This window comes from Hemicordylus capensis, chromosome 3 (genome assembly GCF_027244095.1).
Source record: "Hemicordylus capensis ecotype Gifberg chromosome 3, rHemCap1.1.pri, whole genome shotgun sequence".
NCBI classification, from domain to species: domain Eukaryota; kingdom Metazoa; phylum Chordata; class Lepidosauria; order Squamata; family Cordylidae; genus Hemicordylus; species Hemicordylus capensis.
This window is the reverse complement of record NC_069659.1, coordinates 305131128-305155140: the sequence shown is the minus strand read 5'-3', so window position 1 is coordinate 305155140 and position 24013 is coordinate 305131128. Positions and strand designations below refer to the sequence as shown.

General features: G+C 41.2%; 1 protein-coding gene across 2 annotated transcripts in view; it reads left to right on the top strand.

Moving 5' to 3' along the window:
* Positions 1-405: 405 nt before the first annotated feature.
* SLC25A36 (solute carrier family 25 member 36) overlaps positions 406-24013 on the top strand; it is a 44404-nt gene continuing 20796 nt past the window's right edge. Inside the window, exons 1-3 of one of the 2 annotated variants that reach the window (XM_053307696.1) lie at positions 406-565; positions 15271-15441; positions 20588-20665. In XM_053307696.1, coding sequence (XP_053163671.1) covers positions 525-565; positions 15271-15441; positions 20588-20665 — 290 coding nt within the window. In that variant the 5' untranslated portion in view covers positions 406-524. Of the gene's footprint in view, positions 566-4351; positions 4719-15270; positions 15442-20587; positions 20666-24013 lie in introns of those variants that run through there. The other variant, XM_053307697.1, reaches the window with a different exon arrangement.

Below are 24013 nucleotides of genomic sequence, written 5' to 3'. Positions count from 1 at the left end.
GGAGCCAGAAGAGGCCTTGCTGTGTTATAATAACAATAATAATAATAATGCATCGAAACTCTTTTATACGGAGTGCATGTGGATTTATTATAACGGGAATCCAGTATCTTTAGGCAAGTTGAACGAGTAAATAAAGTGTGGCCCAACCCAGGTAGGTTGTTGATGTCAGAACTTGGAATTTTCCGCCTTCACTTGTCCTGCAACTTCCGACTGTAGAGAAGCATGTGATGAAACTTAAAAGTGGCCCCTCCGCCTACCCCTCAAGGGTATTCGGTGAGATAAGAAGAGACGGGCCGAGGTTTGGTGACTCTCGCGGACTCTTTTCTTTCTTTTTCAGGACGAAGTGATAAGTGTACAGCGCCTTGAGCTGCTGTTAGCTCCTTGCCCAGTAGGTGGCGGTCGCAGAAGCTATCCACGCTTTGCTACGCCATTAAGCAACAGCAGAGGAAGGAAGTGGCCAACTCCAGCTCCTTCCCCCTCCTCTCTGTCTCCGTCTCGTCTGCTGGGGACAAGAATGAGAGAGAATGAGCCAGAGAGACACCGTGGTGCATCTGTTTGCTGGAGGGTAGGTGCAAATGAGAGCGAACTCTCGATGCTTTAATGGTGCGTAAGAAACTCGTGAGTGTGCCCAGACCTTTGCCGTGTAAGAAGCCTGCTTGGGAGAGAAGGGTCAGCCCAGACTGATTTACTTATAGGGCCTGTCAGGAATTAAAGGTGGATGGTGTGTAGAGGAGAAAAGGCGTGATCCCGCCTCAGGTCGTGATCAAAGGTGACATTGGAAGGGAAGACAAACCTTCCCTACAGCAGTTAATTTGCTGCAACTACCGTGGAGATGGCTGGTGGGTCTCTTAGCTGTGGTTTTTGGGTGGGGTGGTTGGTAGGTAGGTGAAAATGCAGTCCTGTGCACGCTTGCTTGGAAATGAGCCTGTTAAACTCTGTAGGAGTGACCTCTGAATAAAAATGCACTGGGTAGTTTGGCTGGAAGGGAGATTCTCAGCCTTGTAGGTGACACGATCAAGATCATGGGATTCGCGTATGGGGCGGTATAAAAATGTGTTAAATAAATGAAAATTTAAAAATGGATAAGTTACCCCTAATGCATTTTAATTGCCTTTTGTACATAAAGTCAAGGTGGTAAATTCAATGTGTGGGTTTTGCCGTGTTTCCTGTGCATGTTACTTGGACAATAGGAACCTGCCATATACTGAGTCAGACCATAGATCCATCTAGCTCAGTACTGTCTACACAGACTGGCAGCAGCTCCTCCAAGGAGTCTCTCTCAGCCCTATCTTGGAGATGCCAGGGAGAGAACTTGGAACCTTCTGCAATGATGACCCCCTTCTCTTAGCAGTAGTAATAGAAGCGGTGGGGGGGGGGGGATATGTAACTGTATATATGAATCTGCAATTGTGTGGTGTACTTATAGTTATACGTGCTTCTAGATTATTAGAAAACACGTGCTTAGCTTCACACTTGCAATAAATAGCCCAGACAGTGTGTGTTCCCATTTCTAATGGATGAGGGATAGCAGTGGCCTTGCATGTGTTCTCTCTCTTTGTATGTGTTTGTTTACGTATGTGTGTACGTACATACACTCTACTCATTTTTGTCATTTATTAATTGGATGTGCCCTATGGCAAAGGAACCATTCAAATAACTAAAGAAAAGGCCACAAGGCTGATGCTTATTGCTACAGGGAGGTGAGATAAAATAGTTTTGTTAGTCCAATCCTATGTGGAGTTAAACACATGTGGAGTTAAACACAAACACAATGATTTGATTTGGCTTAGGCACACCTAAATATGCATATTATAGACCTCTTTAAAAAGAAGGAGGCTGTGAGCAGTCATGAATTTGAATACTATAGCAAAACAGCATTCACTATCTTAAATGTATGTATTACACACAGACACATGTTTAAGGAAGTTGCAAAATGAACAGGCTTAGAGGAGAATGGTTATGACATTTGACACCAATTTCATAATATATGCTGTCCAATAGGTGCCCATGAGAGCACTGGAAAGCTACAGAAGCCAACCAAAATGGTCAAGCAACCTTAAAAGGAAAAGTTAAATATTGGAATTGTTTTTAGTTTAGAAAGAATAGAACAGATGAGACATATGAGAGGCTTATAAAACTATGAAAGGTATGCAAGAGCAAATAGAGGAGATGGTTTTCTCATAATGTAACAATTCAGGATAACCTAACCTGGCAGTAGGCTCAAAACTGAAAAAGAAGTAGTACTTTAAAGAGTGTTGAAGTAATAGTTTGCCGCAGAATATGTTGGCTAAAATAGCTATTAAAAAAAATAGACTTTAAAAAAATGTTGGAGGGTTAATCTAAATTAGCCATGACCATCAAATAGAATCTCCATATCCAAATGCAGTGTATTTCTTAAGTACCAGAACCTGTAAACATAGCAACATGAAGGGCTGTTCTTGTCATGTGCTGTGGCATGGAAATAGGCTGTTGGGCTAGTAGGACTCTTGGTTCTAATCCAGCAGAGCTCTTGTTGTTATACTTGCAGAACTGGATTCTATGCAACTTTAATTAGTTGACAATTGAGGAGGAATCTTATTTCCCCACCTTTTTGAAGAATAGAGATTTCCCTGCAACAGTACCAGATTGGGGGAAAGTTCTGGATCCTATGGCCAACTAACAACTGTAGAGCTGTGTGTGTGTGTGTGTAGGTGGGATTCCCATCTGGAAAGAACCCAGCAGGGTCAAAGTGACTGAGGACTAGTTGCAGTTGGAAGCAGCTGAATGCCATGAGGCATACGTTTAGTCAGTTGGTAAGGGTGTGTTGTTATAAGCATAAGGCCCTTTTAGTTTCCTGCTCCCAACATAACCCAAAAACATTTGTATTCAAGAGTTAGTTCCCTTGGACAGTGGCTGATGGCCTAATGCCAATCCCAGAGGCGCCCAATGGTGGGATGAATCTCTGCCAAGAGAGGCACCTGCTGGCACTACCTCTTCCTGCAGACTTCACAAGGCTTCTGGAGAAGCCATTTGAGGGTGGGAGAGCAGGCTTCCATTTGCAAATAGGTGCCTTTCCTCCTCCCCTGTCAAAAGGGTGCATAACTCTGACCCTCCTGCTGATGTTGGACTACAACATCTCTGATGGTCACTGGGGATGATGGGAGTTGTACTCCAATAGCAGCGGGATGGCCAAAGTTGTGCAGTCCTGCCCTAACACAACAAACACAGAGGGTGGAAGTCTCCACCTACACAAGACGGTGCTTTGCTGAGGACTTGAAGACCTGGAAGGGTTGGGTGCTGTGTAGCATATAGGTTAATTATAAACACCTACTGACTTGTTTTCTCCTTGGAATCTAGTTATCATGCTAGAAGTAACAAAGCCCACTATTCTTCTGTAAAGCAGAAGCTTGCGGTTGGTATTAGTCACTTTTTTCGTTTGACAATACTAACATGCTGACTTCATGGCTTTAGACTTTGAGGCTAAAACATGCCAGGGTTTAGCCCCACCCAAGTTTGTTTGCAGCATCTGATCTTTGCTTGCTTGCCAAGTGCCTCTGGACATAAGCAAAGTACTTTCTATAACAAAAATCCCTGCTTGAATACAATCGGGCATCTGAAATTGGCCTGGGTGGAATTTCTAGGTCAAGAAACATAATCTCTCTTGCGTGGCTTGTAAAGCTCTGGAGTGACTGCTCCCCCCTCCCTTTCCTCCATTTTGCAGCCGCTTGCTCTTAATCCCCACTCGGGCAGCAGTTTCCACTCGTTGGGACAGAGACTCTGTCACTCCGTTGGTCACAGGCTGCTGCGATTCTTACTAGAGAGTAAGTCCCATTGCATTTAGAGAATTTACTTCTGAGTAAACATGCTTTAAGATCCCACTGTCAGTGACGAAGGGAGCAGGCGGGAACCGTGAGGACAGGATTCTTCAGCATTCCGCTGAAGAATGCTGTTTAGTCGTTAACAGGGAAACTTTCGTTGCCCTGTCCCTTCTGTTTAGGACAGCGGGGACAGGTAATAGAGCTGTAAACAGAGCCGTGTTGAGTCGCACAGGCAGGAGTCAAAGGTGGAAAGATAACGCCTTCATCCATCAGATAATACTGTTCTGCGGAGGAGTCAACCCAGTCCCTGTGCGAATTATATTTACTCGGAAGCAAATCTCACTGAACTCGGTGGGCACAAAGATTGCAGCATGATCCTCCCCTCTGAAGACCGCCCCCCTGGCCACACGACTTGGTCTTTCCCTCTCCCCGATCTCCCTCCTCCATTGATGCGCTCCTTGATTCGCTTAGTGCTCCTGATCATGTGCACGGAGCCTGATAAGCTTAGGCGGGTGACGTCACGCCCTCCTGACAGCCAATGGCGGCGTCTGTTTATATTGGGCCTCGTTTCATATTTAGAGGCCAAAGAGGCGCTCCTCGGACTCTTTCGTGCCCTGCTGCTGCTCCTCCTCGAGCTGCTGCTCCGCGAGGGAAGAAGAAGAGTGTGTGTTGCTGTGGCAGCAGACGGGCCCTCCATTTCCCCGTAATTCTGAGAGTGCCAGAGCAGTGCCAGGCCCTCCCGGATTGCATGACCTGAGCAGGAGCCAAATGGCAGCCCTTGTTACTATCTCTGCCTAGAAAGCCAAGAAGCGATAAGGGTAGAGGCAGCCTTACCATCGCCTTCTCCTTTCCTCTTTGCCTTGGACAAGAATGAGAGAGGATGAACCAAAAAGACACCCGTGTGCATCTCTTTGCTGGGGGGTAGGTGAACATTATTCCTGTTGCTTTTATTCCCGCCCACCCCCGTTTGTCCTTTTCTCTTCCTCTCTTCTCTTGTCTACCTCCCTTTCCATGTCTCCATATTAAAAACATTCCCCATATCGTGCAAAGCAGAGCCTGGTAGGCTCTGCTAGTGTGTATGTAGCTACATCATGGGTTTTGAAGTGCTTTTTCTAATATTTTTAGGAAAAAGTACAACAGAAGTGAACTAGGTGCCTGGTGAGCAAAGAGGCATATTTTTAGAGTGATGGCTCACTTATATTTAGCAAAAAGCTACTGTGTTGGGGTTGGTTACGAACAGTTGCATCTGCCTTGTGTCTCTATTTAGACTGAGCTATTTTGGAACAAGGAACAATTGTATTTCTTTTTTTAATGTAAACTGCTCTGAGAACTTTCATTGAAAAGTGCTGTATAAATATTTATTATAATTCCTTTAGTTGTGATGGCTGATTCTGTATGGGTTCATTGAACTGTTTAGATCAGGGCTGCACAACTTTGGCCTCTTGCAGATTTTAGACTCCAACTCCCATCATCCCCAGTGGCTGGGGATGATAGGAGTTGTAGTACAGCAGCAGGAGGGCTGAAGTTGTGCAGCCCTGATTAAGATCATATGGATGCTTTATTGTTGATGCCTGTTAAACAGATGTGCATCTTCCAAACCAAGTATTTCTACTACTTACCTTTTCTCCCCAGTATAACTGTGACAGTCCTTTATGGACATTTAGCATTTTGGTTGGTGGTTTCTGTAGAGGCAAAATTTATGGAGTTAGTTGGACTCTTATTCCAAGAAACAAAGCGATTGTGAAGGAGGAGACAAGCAAATTCAGTACACAACTAGTCCTTCCCTTTCCATCGCTTAGGTCTTCTTTCTAGATTGGATTCAAGGCAATTTTGAATCATCTTGCTGCATTGCTGCCAACTGCAGTGGATCAAATAGTAAATGGGTCATATCCTGGAGAAGTTTAGGCAATATTTCTAAATATGGCTATATAGGAATGTACACAGCTCGGCTGAACACTAGCTCTTTCTCCAAAGAAGACATACATAGATTTAGGATGCTTGTATGTGATTTGACATTATTTGTCAAATAAGGGCTTTGCTTTTTTATTGTGCACAACAGAAAGTATAAAAAGTACCACTTTTGAGGTAGTGAAAAGAGTTTGGGAACACACTCTGCTAAAGAAGATTCTGTGTCTGAATGAAGTTGGGACATTTGAAAATGAAGCTGGGACATTTGAGTGGCAAGAGGGATATATCTTAAGTAGCATTTCTTATTATAAGAGTAGATAATAAAAAATTATTTCAGTCTCTGACAGTGATTTAATTATGAGTTCCTAAACTTAGATTTTTTTTAGAATCTGATCTTCAATCAGTCTACAATTCTTTTTTTAAAAGTGCTTTGGGGGAAAAGGAGTACAGTATCCAGTACAGTATTAAAAGGAGTACAGTATTAAAATGCATGAAAATAAGCAGGCTGAAGTGAAGCTTAAAAGAGTAGGCCTGTTGAACCCATAATGGGTTCAACAGGCCTATTCTTTCAAGCTTCACTTCAGCCTGCTTATTTTCATGTAATCTCATCACCATATCCTACAGTTCACTCTGCTCTGTTCACAAATGCACACCTACTCATAACCTGTCTGGGTCTCTTCCCTGCCATTTCTTCATGTGACCATGTGTCTTCCCTGTCTTCTTGTGGTGCTTTCGAAAGGCCAGGCAGAAACTGTTTGTCTCCAAGCAGTCTCCACCACAAATATGCATGGTCCCAACTTCTCTGCACCTCTTGCCCTAGGAGAGAGTTTTGCTTGTAGATAAAGACCACAGTGATGTATTCAGAACTAATCTGGGGCAGAGGGACATGACCTGACTCTGAAGCTAGTAATTTTCCTCTGTGTCTTTTTGGGAAGTAGCCTAGGCTAGAATCTTTCTTGTCTGTTTCAAGGTCCTGCGGAGTGGGCCAAAGTTCATCTTGTGCAGAAGGTGCTTTAAAGACCTTGTGTTGTTCATTTGCCCAGTAATAGCTGTAGGTCTGTCCCTAACTCTGGGTCAAGCAAAGCTGAAAACATGCTTGCAGTCACATGCAGAGAAGAGTGAAAGTAGCTCGGGGTCATCAATCCAAACTATTTATGTTATCTGGCTGCCAGGGAGTTCTCTTTGGCTTCCTTTCTCTAGCTGCATGTCTCTCTCTTTTCTCCTTTACTTTGGCTGCAGGATATAGAAAGCAGCAGTATGCCACTTGTATTAAACTTTACTTACCCTTTCTGTTACCTTGAATCAGAATATTCTATTTAAAGGGCAATAGGATAACAATATTGAAGTAACAGCAAAGTGAAACGTGTTGCCTTTCCTAAGTCCCATCTCTGATACAGAAGAGTTCATTTTTAGAATGAGAATTGCTGTCTGTTTTCACGTGGCATTTGATTTCTGTCCATGTGGTAACCAGGTGCCAGAACTAATCCTGCTACAGTCTGCAGCACATGTACTTGAAAATATGTTTATTGAAATCAGTTATGGTGTATGGAAATATATACCAATTTTTGCTTGGTATACAGTGAAAATCATGTTGCATTTTGAGCTGGAATATTCCCAATGCAGAATGCATTGGCCTGGTCATGAGGATTAGTTCACTGAAACTTTACTTGCAAGTCTCTTGAAAAATGAAAGGTGCGTGTTTGTGTTTTAAGCTGTACAACTTCAGTAAACATTCCCCTCTAAAACTGGAGATTTCAGTATTAAAGGAGTTGTACCCATTGATTCTAAAGCTAGAAGATGGAATATATGAGGAAGCCTTTAAACCAGGGCTGCACAATTTTGGCCCTCCTGCAGATGTGTTGGACTACAATTCCATTCATCCACTATGAATGGCCACTATGGGATGATGGGAGTTCTAGTCCAACAGCAGCTGGAGGGCCAGAGTTGTGCAGCCCTGCTTTAAACTAACTATTTTAAAGACTCTACGGAATTGATTACTTTTTAGTTAAACAGTATGATCACAGGTATTGAGGGATGTTTCCTGATGGTAGTTGTTTAACTTTCCTGTCCTTTGACCTCTTTGCTCTTTTGACCATTCTTCCTGCCAAACCTATCTTTTTTTCAGAGATGGGCAAACTTTATATCTTGGTTGGGAATAAACTTCTGGGAATCCTCAGGAAAAAAGGTAGTATTTCATAGTATTTTCTAAAATCCCCAGAAGATGTGGTCGTTTCCAAAGACGTGGATTTCTATTTTCCTTCTAGCTTTCTGTTGTCCCTTCCCTGCACTTCTTTTCAGGGCAAAACTGACAAAAGGGACATAGGAGGGAAAACAACTGCAGGGAAGGCTTTCCACATTGCCTACGCTTTAAGACTCTCTTAAGAACATAGGAAGCTACCATATACTGAATCAGACCATTGGTCTGTCTAGCTCAGTTTTGTCCGCACAGACTGGCAGCGGCTTCTCCAAGGTTGCAGGCAGGAATCTCTCTCAGCCCTATCTTGGAAAAGCCAGGGAGGGAACTTGAAACCTTCTGCTCTTCCCAGAGCGGCTCCATCCCCTGAGAGGAATATCTTGCAGTGCTCACACATCAAGTCTCCCATTTATATGCAACCAGGATGGACCCTTAGCTAAGGGGACAAGTCATGCTTGCTACCACAAGATCAGCTCTCCTCTCCTCTTGATCCTTCCCTTTTCTTTATGACCCTTTATTTTAGTCATATTATGACAGCCAAGCCAAACTTCAGAAATCTTAGGAAGCCTACAGGAACTTCCCATCTCAAGAATATGAACAGAGGAAGCTGCATTCTACTGAGTCAGACCATGGGCCTATCAAGCTCAGTATTGCCTACCCAGACTGGCAGCGGCTTCTCCAAAGTTAAAGTCAGGAGTCTCTCCCAGCCCTATCTGAAGCTGCCAGGGAGGGAACTTGGAGGGATCCCTGGAGATTGTAGTTTGCCAGGGGTTGTGGTCCCCTGATAATTTCTAATATGTTTGCTGCTTGACTTTTAAAATAAATACATATTTTGCAGGACTACTACAAAATGATTAGATTCAGGTGTTAGGCAGTTTATAAATGTAATAAATAAATAAAATTAGTAAGAAAGTGTGTTTAATAGTATGTTTCTTTTAATTCAAAATTATGAAACCTATTTCAGTATTTGTTTCCAATATAGTGACACAACACTACTGACTGTGGGCAGCCACCTAATGGCACAGCGGGGAAATGACTTGACTAGCAAGCCAGAGGTTGCTGGTTCAAATCCCCACTGGAATGTTTCCCAGACTAGGGGAAACACCTATATTGGGCAGCAGCGATACAGGAAGATGCTGAAAGGCATCATCTCATACTGCATGGGAGATGGCAATGGTAAACCCCTCTTGTATTCTATCAAAGAAAACTCTGTGGTCGCCAGGAGTCAACACTGACTCAACGACACTTTACCTTTACCTTACTGACTGCAGAGCTTATGTTGCTTTGCTTGATATAAAGTTGTTGCCTTCCCCTGAAGTGTGTAATTGTCCTATTCTGTAAGTGGTAAGAAAGTTGTCCTTTCTATAAGTGGTTTGTGTACATAAATGTCCACAGGACCGAAAACATGATTTCCCTCTGTTTTCAGTGCAAATCTGCAACAACAAAACATTAGTATTATCTTAAAAACATGATTAGTGTCAAGTTCTTCAACCAATATGATTATTCCAGCTATGCACCAGTCTTAAAAGGTGATAGCACTCAAGTAGCCTTAAGTAGATATCCGTACATTGAACTGTTAGTGCTATAGTCTTGATTCACAATGAAGTATTCTGTAGTATTAATTATTCTTCAAAACTTTTGAAAACTTTCCTTTGGTTTTATAAAATATCAGTTTTGCACATAACATGAAAGTAGTGATAACATGTTGATAATATGTTGTGCTACAGGTTGCATTAGATCTGTCTGTTATTTCTGTGAATGTCATAATTACGTACTTTAAACAGTATAATATGACTCTTGTTTCTGTGTAATTTCAAGGAGTGGCACTCTTCAAGTTCCATTTAAGGCTGAAGAGAAAGTCTGTTGGATTTTTTGAAAAATAGGCATGTAGTGTTGCTCAGATTATTTTAAGGTATTGCTAACTTCTCAGAAAAGCACAGTTTGTCTTGAAATGATGTACCTACATAAAACAGGAATAACACCTAAAGCTTTGATTCTACATTCTGTTTTTGTTCTTGAAAAAACGTAAGACTGAACTTCTGAACCATACTTCTCCCTTTTCCAGGTATCAACACGCTACAATATCCACTATTCTGTCAGTTCTTGCACAGTTCCTCTGTCTGTGTTTCCTACCTCTCCAGATGGCCTACTACTATGTAGGTTTTCAAAGCCTTCAGTATTGCCATGACCACAGACATGGATTTGACAGATTTTCACAGTATCAGGCTATTAACCTTTATAACTAAGAATCATTGGCAATATCTTGTTTGTTACAAGGTTTTGAAGGCAAAGAGCCATCTCTATAATGTTCTTGATTGTGTACTTTTCCTAATGGCACCTGGTAGCCTAGAAAGAGAGCTGAACTAAGTGGACTTCTGGTCTGATCCAACAAGGCAGTACTTACATTTGTGTATTTAGAAGCAGACTAACTAGTGAATGAATACTTCCTTCATAACTCTGGCCATTGGCTTGGTTGATCTTTGATAGGAGGCCATAAGGAGAATTTAGCTGGCTAATATGTATTTATAAGGGTTCATGTAGTATCTAATGGTGAAAGTGCATGTAAAACTTGAGACCAAAAAAATACAATTTGGAAGTAGGTTGTACAGCTGTGTTCTTGACTATTTTAAAGGTGGGTGCTGTAGTGTTGAAGAGGGCTCGTTATTTTAAGGGCGGGGGCTGCAACCATCAAAAAGGCTCATTCTGCGGAGGTGGGGGGGAGACAGAGAGAGACCCCGATGGCTGCAGCGGCAGGATAGAGTGCATATGGGGCAACAGGAGAAGGAGGAGAACAGGAGGAAGAGAGAAATAGAGGGAGTGTTGTGGCTGTGGGAGCAGCAGTGGTGGGAGGGAGAGAGAGCTCATGCATGGTGACAAGAGGCGGGGAGCAAAAAAGGGGGAGCACATTGTGTGGGGCAACGGAAAGAGAAGGGGAGCAAGAGAGGGTGCATGATGGTCATGGTAGCTGCAGTGACACAGAGAGAGCAGGGAATAAAAGAGTAAGAGTAACTGGGATGGTTGTGCTGGTAGTGGTGACAGTGGAGGAAGAGAGATAAGGAATGTGGTGGCAGGAGGAGCAAGCGAGAGTGAATGCTATTAGCAGAACTGCCCAGAACTCTGGCTAGACATTCTAACTTTATAATTGTGCATGTGGTCACTTATTTACAGGAAGTTAACCTTTGGGGTCCATTAGATATATTGGCCATCTTAGACCTGAAACCACGAGTTGTCTTTCAGTTTCCATCTGTAAAAAGGCAATAATGGTAAAGTAACTTTTTAAGAAAGTTTAAAAAAAAATGAGGAGAGAAAAAGAAAAATGAAACCATTGAGGCTTTTTAAAGGTGTACACACAACACAATAGATTTTCACTTACTGAACTGAACCCAACTGAGCAACCTGGAATTGATTGTTCCCTTGAGAGTTCTGGGGTTCTGTTACCTGTCTCAAACATTCTAGTAGCAGAACAGTTTTACTACTTTGCAGCTGCATAAATAATAATACTTTAGAGGTCAAATTTCCCCCCCACTTATTTTCTCATCTGGTGTTCAGATACTGTAGTTCTTGAGCTAAAACAGCACGACTCCTGTGTACTAGTCACTGAGCTAACTACATGGTTCCAGCCATACAGTACTTAGAATTCATGTTTTTTTCAAATGCCAAAAAAAAACATATGTTCTGTTGCAGCATATGATTTAGCTCAGTGTAAGATGAAAAATCACTTCCTTTAATTTGCTGTGTGATAAAAGAATGGGAAACTATTTTGCATCTTAGACCACAAGCTTCAAAAAATCTGACCTATGATAAGGCATTCATGAGAGGAGGTGTGTCTTGAATGTGTTTTTTGTCAACATTGGAATTGCCTGTGTTTGACTTTCCAGAGTTATGAAAATAAACGACTGTTTCTTTTGCAGTATTTCTAGTAAGAAGCTAAGTAAATAAGCAGAGCAAAATAAGAATAATGATTTAAAAAGAATCTTACACATAATCCCACATATTCCATTAAAAGATACTCTCATTTTAGGCACCTGGTAAGCTGACCAATTTGTTTGAAAATAACATTTTGTTTTCTGTAAGAGCTCTGTTGATATTTAACAGTGCCTTTTGATTTTTGTGTACAGACCTAGATTGAACTTTGTTTGGGAGCAACACACAAAATAAGTGTAAATATCAGGACATGCTGTACCTGAATGTATCCCTTGCATGGGAAAGTTTGTTTGTGTGTGTGTGTGTGTGTGTGTGTGTGTGTGTGTGTGTGCGCACGTGCACTTGTGCACATGCATGCAAGCACAAACCCCTGCCTAATTTTTCATCTGAAGTTGTAGCTCTGATGGGAAGCAGTGCTCACTGCAGCAGATTCAGGTGTGTTAGCACAGTTGTCTCATCACAGTATACTGGCCAATGTATGATGGCTAACAAAGCACCAGTGCAGTAGAAGAAGCACTGGTATAGTGTCAGTGCTTCCGAAGAGTTCCAGACCAGTGGAGCACCAGTTCTAATGTTTGTCCTGGGGAAATTTCAGCAACCTCTCTTTCCCTGGAAACCCTCCTTGTCATCCAAAAATATGTCCTGAGGACTGTACAATCTTCAGGGACATATTTTTGGGTGGCATAAAGGGCTTTTTGGAGAAGGGGAGGTTGCTGAAATTTGCCCCCACTGTTGAGCCGGCAGTGGAGCTGAGTGAGTTGAACTTTTCAGAAGCACCAGTGCTTCTCCCATTGCATTGCTTCATCAGTCAGAGTGTTGTGCGCTGCTGGGAGATCACCTTTATGAAAGCTTTCCCCTGTAAGTGGAAAGTTAAGGTATTGGGTGAAGACTTCAAGCTCTAAAACTTTCTCTAACAATAGCTTTCCGTATCCTGGAGGACTTTGACCAGGGGCTCTTTTAAAAAAAGATTCAGTGTTAAATTGTGGTTTAGCAGTACATGCAGGAAGAAAGGAAAGATAAGACTGAGTTGATGTTAAAGGTCGGTGGTTAAACATGACAGAGGTAATGGTGTGTCTGTTTTAAAACTGAATATGTGGTGTTTTGTAGTAGTAACCATTAGGCAGAACAGCTCATGGCACATGCATGCCTCTCACGGACTACCAACTCTGTAAGCACAGTGTCCTGTAATCGTCTAAGTAGATAACCTATAATCTTGTGGAATTTATTTCAGTGAAACATGATTCTCAGTGAGGTGAGTGTGAATGAAAGGAAATGGGCAGAGGATATGATCGGATTCCAAACTGAATTGCAGTTGAAGCTGTAATATTGCTCTTGATAGAATGCACAAATGGGTGTGAATAAGCGACTCTTCAATTTAAAACCATTAATAATACTACTTTCATAAGCTGTCGGTGGTTGAGAGGCACTTAGCCTTCACACTTTTTGCGAGACACCCTTCAGACTATTCATAAGATAGCAACCTTTCTTCAAAGTGGATCTGTTGAGTAAAGCTTTCTAAATTGAGTGTTGACCCTTAATATTTATTTATTTATTTATTTAATACATTTCTATACTGCCCAAAATGCAAGTTCTCTGGGCGGTTTACGAAACAAGAAAAACAGCCAATAAAAGATTAAAACATTTCAACAATTAAAATTAAAAAGTTAAAACTATTAAAACACAATTAAAACAGTATCTAATTAAAAGCCTGGGTGAACAAATGCGTCTTGACTGCCCTTTTAAAAGTTGTAAGAGATGGGGAGGCTCTTATTTCAGCAGGAAGTGTGTTCCAAAGCCTCGGGGCAGCAATGGAGAAGGCCCGTCCTGAGTAGCCACAAGACAAGCCGGTGGCAACTGTAGACAAACCTCTCCAAATGATCTCAATGGGCTGTGTGGTTCATAGCAAAAAAGACATTCTCTTAAATAAGTTTATGTGCATATTTTCTAGAACTGTTGCCCATTTATTTGTCATACTTTTTTTTTAATCGCAAAGCACACTCCAAGCAACTTAGGAACAAAAGCAAGGTAGAACAACCTGTAAAGGAAAGACCTGCAATACAAAAATAAAGCTGTGGAAGAGACGTCTCTAAAAGCCTGACTGCAGCGAATCAGACCTGACAAACTTCTTCTAGGAGGAAGTTCCAAAATACCCAGCACCACCACTACAAACATGCTCTTCATAATAAAAAAAGAACTTTAGAGGAGGTACTCTAGCTCAGTGGTAGATCACATGCTTGGCATTGATCTCTACTGACAGGCCAGGGTTTTCCATGTTTCCTGAAACCACTGCCCTGGAGGCTTCGGGGACCCTCAGGAAGATAGTTTTGGGAGACACAGGCAATGCAAAGGATAGAAAGATATCTGAAAATCACCTCTCTCCTGCTTGCAGTGGAAAACCCTGGCATGTCAGCAGATGGTTAGTCTGGATGTCAGCACCTGATAGACGGTGCATAGCAGCTGCAACAGATACTGCCTGTGATTGGGTACTCATAGCCAATATTTTAATCCACTGTATGAAATTGCTTTGGAACTCTGTGTCCAGCTGTATGTTCTACTTCCATCTGGTACAGGCACCCAGGAAGCTGCCTTATGCGGAGTCAGACCATTGGTCCATCTGGCTCAGTATTGTCTATACAGACTGGCAGTGGCTTCTCCAAGGTTGCAAGCAGGAGTCTCTCTCAGCCCTATCTTGGAGATAGTAGGGGATGGTGTTCACCAGCAAAGCAGGGGGTGCTGTTCTGGCCTTCCCTTTTGTCTTTCACAGTACATCTTACAAACAATCCTGACTTGAGTGTTTGTGTCCCAAAGCCTTTTGTCCTTGTTGCATAGTACATTATTTATTTATTTAAAAGATTAGAAACTTGGTCAGGTGATCACTTTAAATGTGGTTTTGGAGTAATCTTTAGACATTTAAATACATAAGTAGTCCAATGCCAACACATAATGTAGCTGGATAATTTTGTGTAGCCAGAGGCAGTTATATGTATGCAACCAGTTCACTGCATACATGCTATTGTCCAGGTTTTATACTTGCCACTATTCAATGCCATCTCAATTTTACTATCCCATGTAATGTTATTGATTTATGAACATCAGAAATTGCCTTATAACTAGACAGACCTTTGGTTAATCTAGCTCAGTATTGTCTACACTGACTGGAAGCAGTCCTCCAAGGGCTCAGGCAGAGGTCTTTCCCAGCCCTATTCCAGGGATTAAACCTGTCACTTGTATGTGCAGATGCCATGTCCCCATCCCCCTAATTTGCAACAGAAGTACTAGAAAAATGATAATTGGGCAATGGATTGAATTAATATTATCTTGCAAGGAAACCTGCTCGGAAACCTTGCTTTCTGTTGGTTCTTCTGCCATATCCTCTGTGGCTAGCTGAATACAGATTTTTTTTTCAATGCGTTGATGGCTTATAACTCATGTTGTTTTTCTTTGCAGATGTGCGGGCACTGTGGGTGCAATTTTGACATGTCCGCTAGAAGTTGTGAAAACACGGCTGCAGTCTTCCTCTGTTACTCTGTACATTTCTGAAGTTCATCTGAATACTGTGAATGGTGCCAGTGTTAATCGTGTTACTAGAGTTTCCCCATGGCCTCTCCATTGTTTAAAGTGAGTACCTCTCTTTTAAGCTCTCTGAGAAGGTCTCTCTTGCAAGGATACTCTCCTTTGCCCTATAAAAAGGCAAATAATAATGGGAAAAGTTTGAGTAAAACATACCTGAGATGCACTTTGATTGCCTTAGCAAATCCCTTTTATCTTCTCATTCCTTTGATCTCGAAGAGAGATATTTTGGTGTTACTATCAACAACCCTGTGGTTAACCTGGCTTTGATTTACACAGAATCTTTTTGCAGTAAATTACTTTTATTTTATCTTTATAATACCTTCTTTTCAAGTCAGACTTCACTGTGCTTAAGGCTAAAGGCATTGGAAAATAAAACCCAGGCCATTGTTCACGCACAGCTTTCCATACCTAAGGCAAGGTATGATCCCACACAAGGATTTGCAATCCACAGAAAGGGCTACCAGCCAAAACTATCCATCTTAATTTCTCTCAAGGGATACAAAAACAAGAGCAACTGTTTACTGAGCTGTGACACACTAAAAACAGCCTCGTGTTCTTATTTTTACCTCACATTACTATCTCAGTGTTAGTGATGATTTATATACTGTGTAACATGCCCTCTACAGATGCCAGTGGCTGTTGCTACTGCTGTTAGAATGATCTATGTCTTCGTCACCAACGGCTGCTCTTACTCCCTTTTGCCTAAGGCTAAACACTTGTTGTTTGTCCCTTAGAAGATGGATGTGGCTGTCTTCTAGCTATAGCAAATCGGGGCTAACTAACATCTTCTTAAAATAAAAATATGTGGCACACCTGAACTGTTCCATGATCTCTTGCATCAAGGCATTTTGATACAATTAAGGCCTGTGACAAGAAGACCTTTCCAAAAATATTTTGGAATTGGGAGAATAACTATATTTCTGCAATGTGAGGCAGATATTCCAGAGCTGTTAGTTGCAAACTCTCTCTTTCACTATCAAGTCCAGTTTTTGTGGCTTGCTAAAGCAAAACATGCAGTCAGGAGTGAGTCTGTCTATACACACACACCCCCTCAAAAATGCAGTTCAAGGCTCAGCCTCTCATGATGGAGTGGTCAGTCATTACCAAATGGGTAGGAAGATTTCTGCTAACCTTCACTCCTAAGGTGGGATCAAGGATCCTCCCTAATCCTCACTGACAACCACAAGGGAGGAAAATACTGGTAATGTACTTTTCTTGCATTTATGGAAACTCACAAAATTAGCATTTGTAACAAATTGGAGCTGAGTGCAGTTTTGCTTCCTCTGGTGCTAATATAGGTAAGCTAATTTATAATAGACCTATATAGTATATTAACAGTAAACTTTGCTTGGTTCAAACTGAATTAGTCCAAATGTCTAAAACCCAAGACCAAATGTTGTAATGCAGAAGCATAAAGTAGGCTAATGGAAGGAGGGGGGGAAATAACAAAAGAAGGAACAGGTGAATGTTTAAGTCATTCTTTTAATGGATACTGAATGTAGGAACACTGACAGATTGGTTTTCTGTATAAAAGAACTAGCCAAGTCCATAGCTATGCTGGAATGTATTTAATAACTGTTATTGTTTAATCATACTGGTTGTCCCTGCCAACACATTTCAAAATAACATACAAAAATGTAGTGGCTAAGGTAGCATGAGTTTGCAAGTCTCTGGGTAAAATCCTGTCTTGGCCATAATTGCCCCCACTGCTTTAGGTAAGTCACTGTTTTCCAGCCACCCTTCCCCACCCCACTCTCTGATGACCTGCCATACAGGGCTGTTGTGAAGACAGGGTCATTTTCTTGCCTCATTTCCATCTTTCCTCCTGAGCTTGAAGCTAGAAAAGGAGGCTGTTCCCACAGTCACAGGTTGTTAGAGCATCTGAGAAATGTTGCACAACTACAAGGTCAATACTCACCATCTCCTGTGTTTGTTACTTGTACAGTCTCTAAAAGACTCAAACCCAGTGTAGCTCTTCTTACGTGCCAGCTTAGTTTGTCTTGTCACAGTGAGGACAGCTTTCACTCGGGAATATTTAAAACTGTCCTCACTGTGACGAAGCAAACTAGATTGTCTTGGATGGTTCCATATGTTGCTTGTTCTAGTTATAGGATTGGGTCCTGCCTCTGTTGAATACTGTTTTTGGCAAATGTAGGCTGAATAAAAGAGTTCCTGTTATGTAATTAGAAAATGGCTTTGGGCATAGCAAATGGAATTTCACTGAAGACTACTGCTGTATCATTTGAGTATTACTTGCCTCTCGGTTAGAGTGATAATCATACTTCTGTTAGTGCCTCTGTTAGAGCAATACCATACTTCACAGCTAATATTGTGAAATCATGCTTAACTCACTAAAGAAGGAATCTGATACGCATTATTTTCAAGAAGTACTACTGGTCGTCATACTTCAGAAGTCTTAAATTTAAAATCACAATTAACACAAGTTTGCAAGAAGAAACATGAAGCTGGAATAGTGAGATGCAAAACACCACTTCGATTCTTCCCACCCCATCCCAAACAAATGCACTCTTTGTATCTTCAGATGTATTTTTAATTCTTAAGCCCATTTGAGTACCAAGCATGACTGAAAAGCAAGGTAAAACAATACCTGCTAGTTCGTTTGCAAGCAGATAGTTTAAGATGACACCTTTTGAATTTGAATTCTGGTTCTGCACAGTAATAAAAGAATGTGGCAGAACAAGCCTTATATTTTAGTGTTGCTGTCAAAAATGAATAAAGAATCTTTCATCACTATGTTAAATGTGTGTATTCGGACTATTCAGTTTAAACAGTTCAGGAAGCAGCCTTTTATACCATTATTTGCAGGTTTCTCAATCTTCATGTCATTAACCTGTGCCTCTGTTTGAACAAGAAATACTCTAAAGAAATTCCAACATTGTTGGGCCTGTTATCTGAGTTGATAAGCATAGTGCAGGGCATATTGCAACATCCTGATTAGCTAATAAGTTTGCCTTGGAACCTAAAGGTACCTGAGCTGGCTGTGAAGATGGATGTAATGAAAGTTCTATATTTTAAACATTACGATTATATGAGGTACATTCATTACTTATCACTTTTTGGCTAAATAGTATAATCAGTATTGCCTTACTCTACTTAATCCAACTTTCAACAGATACTATACTGACTTTCTTCCTATGCAGTGCTCTCACTGCTAGTAAAACTGCACCTTCTGTTGTACACGGCCACATTTATCAGGAAACTTTATTCATTGCTGCATTGCTTTTCTAAATTAAAAGCTAAGCATTCTCTAATAAAAAGCCAGCTTGTTCTCCTTCTCAGCATCTGCGTGATAAGCTGTAACTTTAGTAGATTAATCAAAGCATGTAATACATTCTATCGTCAGTTAAGGCAGAGTGGTTCTTTCTCACCTCTCTTCACCCTTCAAAGCATTGCTACTAATGGCCAAGTTACAATATATCAAATGATCACATGTGGAGGTAATTAAAAGAGGAGGAAAAAATAGATATCAGAGCGGATTTGTCCGAGTAAAAGAAAAAGACCTTTGTCATGCCCTGTACCATTCTTCCTTTTCACCTCACTATTATCATGACTTCTTCACAATTCCTTCAGGTTCAAAACAGGCTGTTGCTGAGTCTGAAATAAGAGATTGGTTTTCACATGGGAACAGTCACTTGTTTGAAAACACTGTCATATGAAAACTGTATCCTCCCCCAAATTAAAGTGTATAGATAGTAGGCCTGTGCAAGTTGGAAACTTTGGAATTCCAAAGTTGGAATTCCCTCCCCTCAACCAGGACACAGTAGACTTGCCTCAGGGCAAGTGGTGTGTGTGTGCGTGCTTTAATTTGCTGGGTGGTGCAGAGATGATGGCGAATTCGGGGTGGGCAGGGAGTGTGGAGGTGTCTCAGGTAGCGATTCCATGCTTCCTGCCCTCCCCCACCACAAACTCACCATCATCTCTGCACCACCCAGTGACCTCGGTGCTGGGTGGCCAATTAAAGCACCCCCCTTCCCACACACAAACACACCAGGATGCTATCTGGGGCACTGGTCTACTGTCTTGGCACCTCCCCCCCCCCAAGACAGGGGGGCAGGGAATTCTGATGTTGGAATTCCAAAGTTTTCAACTTTTACAGGCCTGAGCACGCAAACATCATTTTGGATAGAAGAGTAGCTTTCAAGCCTTCCCTCAAATTTTACAGGCAGTATAGATCTTATGTGTGAACCCTCTATCCAAGCAAACAACTCCTGTATTTAAACTGAATTGGCACTGTCCTTGGAGAAGACTGTGCCACCTCTTCCTGTGAATATTTGAATGAGTACTTAGACCAGGTTGCTTGTATGTATCCAATTGCATTTATAGTCTTGGCCAGAAGCCAGTGTTAGGGTTCTTTGTCAAGGAGACTTCTAGCTGCTATTCTCTCTCTGATTGTGTCTTGGCTATATTTGGATAAAATGGGAACCCTCAGGCAGGCCTCTCCTGATCCAGAACCACCTTGAAGTCACTGTAAGAGAGTTTTGTAGGAGTGAGCCCCTTCATTCGTTACTGATGAGGCCTAGTTATATCCTCGGAGCTTTTGTCATACTAGAATTTGCTCATGATTGCTTGTTCGTCACACTTCAGATCTGCAACCAGTTCTTAGTGGCTTCTCTTTATAGCTGTTCATTAGCAGCCCACTATTCAGGTGTCTCCTCATTCTCCTGTATGTTGCTATTTATTCTGTTCAGTGGGAAATTAGATCTTCTCGGCTTCTTTATATTACATCAGGCAACATACCCTGAACACGACCTTCTCCTCTTATGCTGCTTCACCTGCTGCAGGTGACTGCCCCCTTTTGCACATTATAACATTGTAAATGCCATTATAGAATACTTTTTGAATTGTAAATAATGTTGGGAAGGAATGGTAAAAGTTATATTTGGGGTGTTTATACCAGTGCTTCACTTCCCATTGGCCCAAATAGAATACCTACAACCGTTCCAACCACACTGCAAGTTATTTATAGAGATAACAACTCTTGTGTGTGGTGCTGTCATACAGAATTGTTGTTTATCAGTATTCCCAAAGGGGGCATATCATTTGAAATGAGCACCAGACTGTAAATACTTTGTGGGTTGGACTTGATGGCTCACTGGTTGCCTTCCAACCATTTCTGTGATTCTAAAACTAAATTTCATGTACTTTTATTATGTATGTGTTTCTTCTCCAGGATGATATTACAAAAGGAAGGTCCTCGCTCACTGTTCCGGGGACTAGGTCCTAACTTGGTAGGCGTGGCTCCATCCAGGTAAACAAGCCGATGTCATCTTAACTTATTAGAATTAGAACATGGGTAGAGTTTTCGAAGGAAATTTAGTGTAAGCCTTTAATGCTTATTCTGAAGACCCCTTTTGCAGAATAAGCTCTCTCCCTCTACTAGCAGTAGTTGAATATAGTTGCTCCTGTGTATGTGTCGTCCTTTGGCAGTAGCTGTGTACATATATTGTTGCCAAGCTGCCCCTGCTAACTAGGCAAAGAGGCACCTTTTAACATGGTGATTCTCTTTGTTTAGCAGGTGGAGAGTAACTGGCCCTATCCACCCCCAGCACAGTACCTCCAGTGACTGTTGCTGGTGTCTGTCTTATGTTTCTTTTTAGATTGTGAGCCCTTTGGAGATAGGGATCCATCTTATTTATTTATTATTTCTCTGTGTAAACCATCCTGAGCCATTTTTGGAAGGGCAGTATAGAAATTGAATTAATAATAATAATAAGAAGAAGGAAAAATAAGCCCCTGCATGGTCAATATTTGCACAATATAAGTGGAAAATCAGACACCACCAAGATCTGGCAATGGCTTAAGAATGGCAATTTGAAGAAAGAAACAGAGGGTTTAATACTGGCTGCACAAGAACAGGCAATAAGAACAAATGAAATAAGAGCAAAAGTCGAAAAATCAACAACAGCAAGTGCCGCCTTTGTAAAGAAGCAGATGAAACAGTGGACTACCTAATCAGCTGTTGTAAAAAGATCGCACAGACTGACTACAAACCAAGGCATGACAAGGTAGCAGGGATGATACACTGGAACATCTGCAAAAAATACAAGCTAATCGACATAGCAATACCGGGGGATGGCAGAATAGAAGAAAAAGAAATAGAAAAAAATCACCAAATACAAAGATCTACAAATTGAAATTGAAAGGCTGTGGCAGAAAAAGACCAAAATAATCCCAGTGGTAATTGGCGCCCTGGGTGCAGTTCCAAAAGACCTTGAAGGGCACCTCAACACCATAGGGGCCACAGAAATCACCATCAGCCAATTACAAAAAGCAGCTTTACTGGGAACAGCCTATATTCTGCGACAATATCTATAACAATTGACAATAAAATTCTGGCATCCCAGGTCCTTGGGAAGGACTCGATGTCTGGATAAAACAAACCAGTCAATAACACCTGTCTGACTGTGTAAACAAGAAATAATAATAATATATCCACACCATTTGCAATAATGAGTGCAGGTTTTCTCTCTTCCAAGACATACTTTTACTTAAAAGTTGCATTAATCGGTTTCATTTATTCAATCTGAAGAGCAAAGGGACAACTGCATGAGTATCGTGAGTCTTGTGTGTCATAGTATTCATAAAAGCTATGGCACAATTAAACAGTGGGCGATCTACCTGTGATGAGGCAGATGCTATATTTCTGGATCTCTTTCAGCTTTTTGAATTGGATCTGTCAAGAAGAAACTGACACACATAGATTATTTTTGGTATCGGTGACTTTAACTCTACAGTGTAGCTTCAGGTGCATAAAGAACATGTCTAGCTTATTCACCAGTGACAACTGGCTCTTTTAGACTGCTATAATCTTGTGTCGCAGGTTTGGGACAGCCCAGAGAACAGCTGGAGGACATGCTCTGCTAATGGAGCACTACTCAGTTTCCAGGCTGTCCCTACTCCCCATGCAGCCACCTACTACGTAGCCCACATCATTGCCAAGGGTCCTTGAACCTTGGCAGTGCCTTTTTGGCAGGCTTGGGGAGTTGCAGCACCATCCTTTAAAAAAAAATGTAGAGAGCAATTAGTATGCAGAATGATCTATGAAAAAGAAGCATTAGATTGTAATGGTACAAGTGGTGGAGGCATATGCCAAGAAGCAGCTGCTCAGTGGATGACTCATGTGGCTGGATGCCCAGTATGCTGAATGCACACTGGGCAGTACTATAATCTGTTACTCTCTGAATTAACTTCATCCACCTTCTTTGTACAAAATAAAAGGGATGATTCATTCCAGCAGGTACAACATTGAGCCTACTCACTCATCCCTTGGGGAAACCTTTAAACACATTGATGCAGACCTTATATGTTCTTTAGGTAGCTTCCATCATTGTGTGCAACGCAATGACATCTCAGGCCTGTCTCTTTCCTGTTTATGGATCTCAGGCCTGTCTATTTCCTGTTTATGGATGTTACACTCTGCTCAAAAATTTGATAGTCCTATAAAGTAGCTGTCCTTGTTGCTCCCACAGAGTAAAGAATTACAACTTTTCTGTGTTCCTTAGGTCAAAATAGCAATCTAATATTGCAATACTAGGTATTTTATTAACTATTAACAATGTTTTATTGACACTGATTTTAGTGAAACTTGTTTCCATGTTGGTATGCTCAAGATAGTGGCTGAAGAAAAACCTTATATTTTTTTTTCCTCCATGAAGAATCTTTATTCCCTAATATTTCATTTGGAATTGGAAGAATTTAAAATCATAATTCAACAAAGTTAAGTTAAGCACTCCTAGATGCCATTGATTTCAGTGTGAGAGAGCATGTGTACAGCTCACTAAGTGAAATTAATAGAACTTGGTGCTTTTGTTGAAACATGAGTGATATAAATCAAATTGATAGTGCAAAATAACAAAGAATAAAAGCAACAGGAATTTAAAATGAACTAGGACAACCATTTAAAGAGGGCATTGAAACTCCAGTAACAACGAATGAAGTTAGGAAGAGCCTTGAGCCTCTCTTTTTTAGAGGCTCCAATAAAATGGTGATTTTTTTAATCCAGCCTTTTTCCATTTCAGAATTATTTCTGGTTATTTATGCATGGTATCTTTTTAACATTGGGCTAAAGGATCTCTGTTGGCCCAAAACATGTTGGAAAATATATATTATTTTTAGAAGGGGAAGCAGCTTCTCCCCAACGTTGTTCCCAGTGAGAGTTGTCAAAAGCAAAATACAACATGTAAGACAGACAGATACTGTAACAGTTCAGCTTTTGATAAAGCTTTAGATAGATAAAACAAAACTTTGATCGCTCAACAAGCCAACCATGCCATCACAAAGAGAATGTGAAACTGAAATAATATGTGCTATTTCTCTCCTGTTCCCCTTCTGTCCATAAAATTTGACACTGGACTACTCCATTTTCATGTAGACTTGTCCATTTGGCTATGTGTTCAGCCTTATGAATGAACATATCATGCTTTTTTCCAGTCATCAGCTGTGGGCAAATACATTTGTGTTACAGTTAAACATTTGCTAAGTAGCTTTAACAGCTTCTCTCTGTTTGAGTAAGCTTTAAGGAAGCTTGTTTCATAACATGTATAGCATACGCCACTGATTTTGGATCTCGTTTTGCTAATTGCATCACGTAAAACAA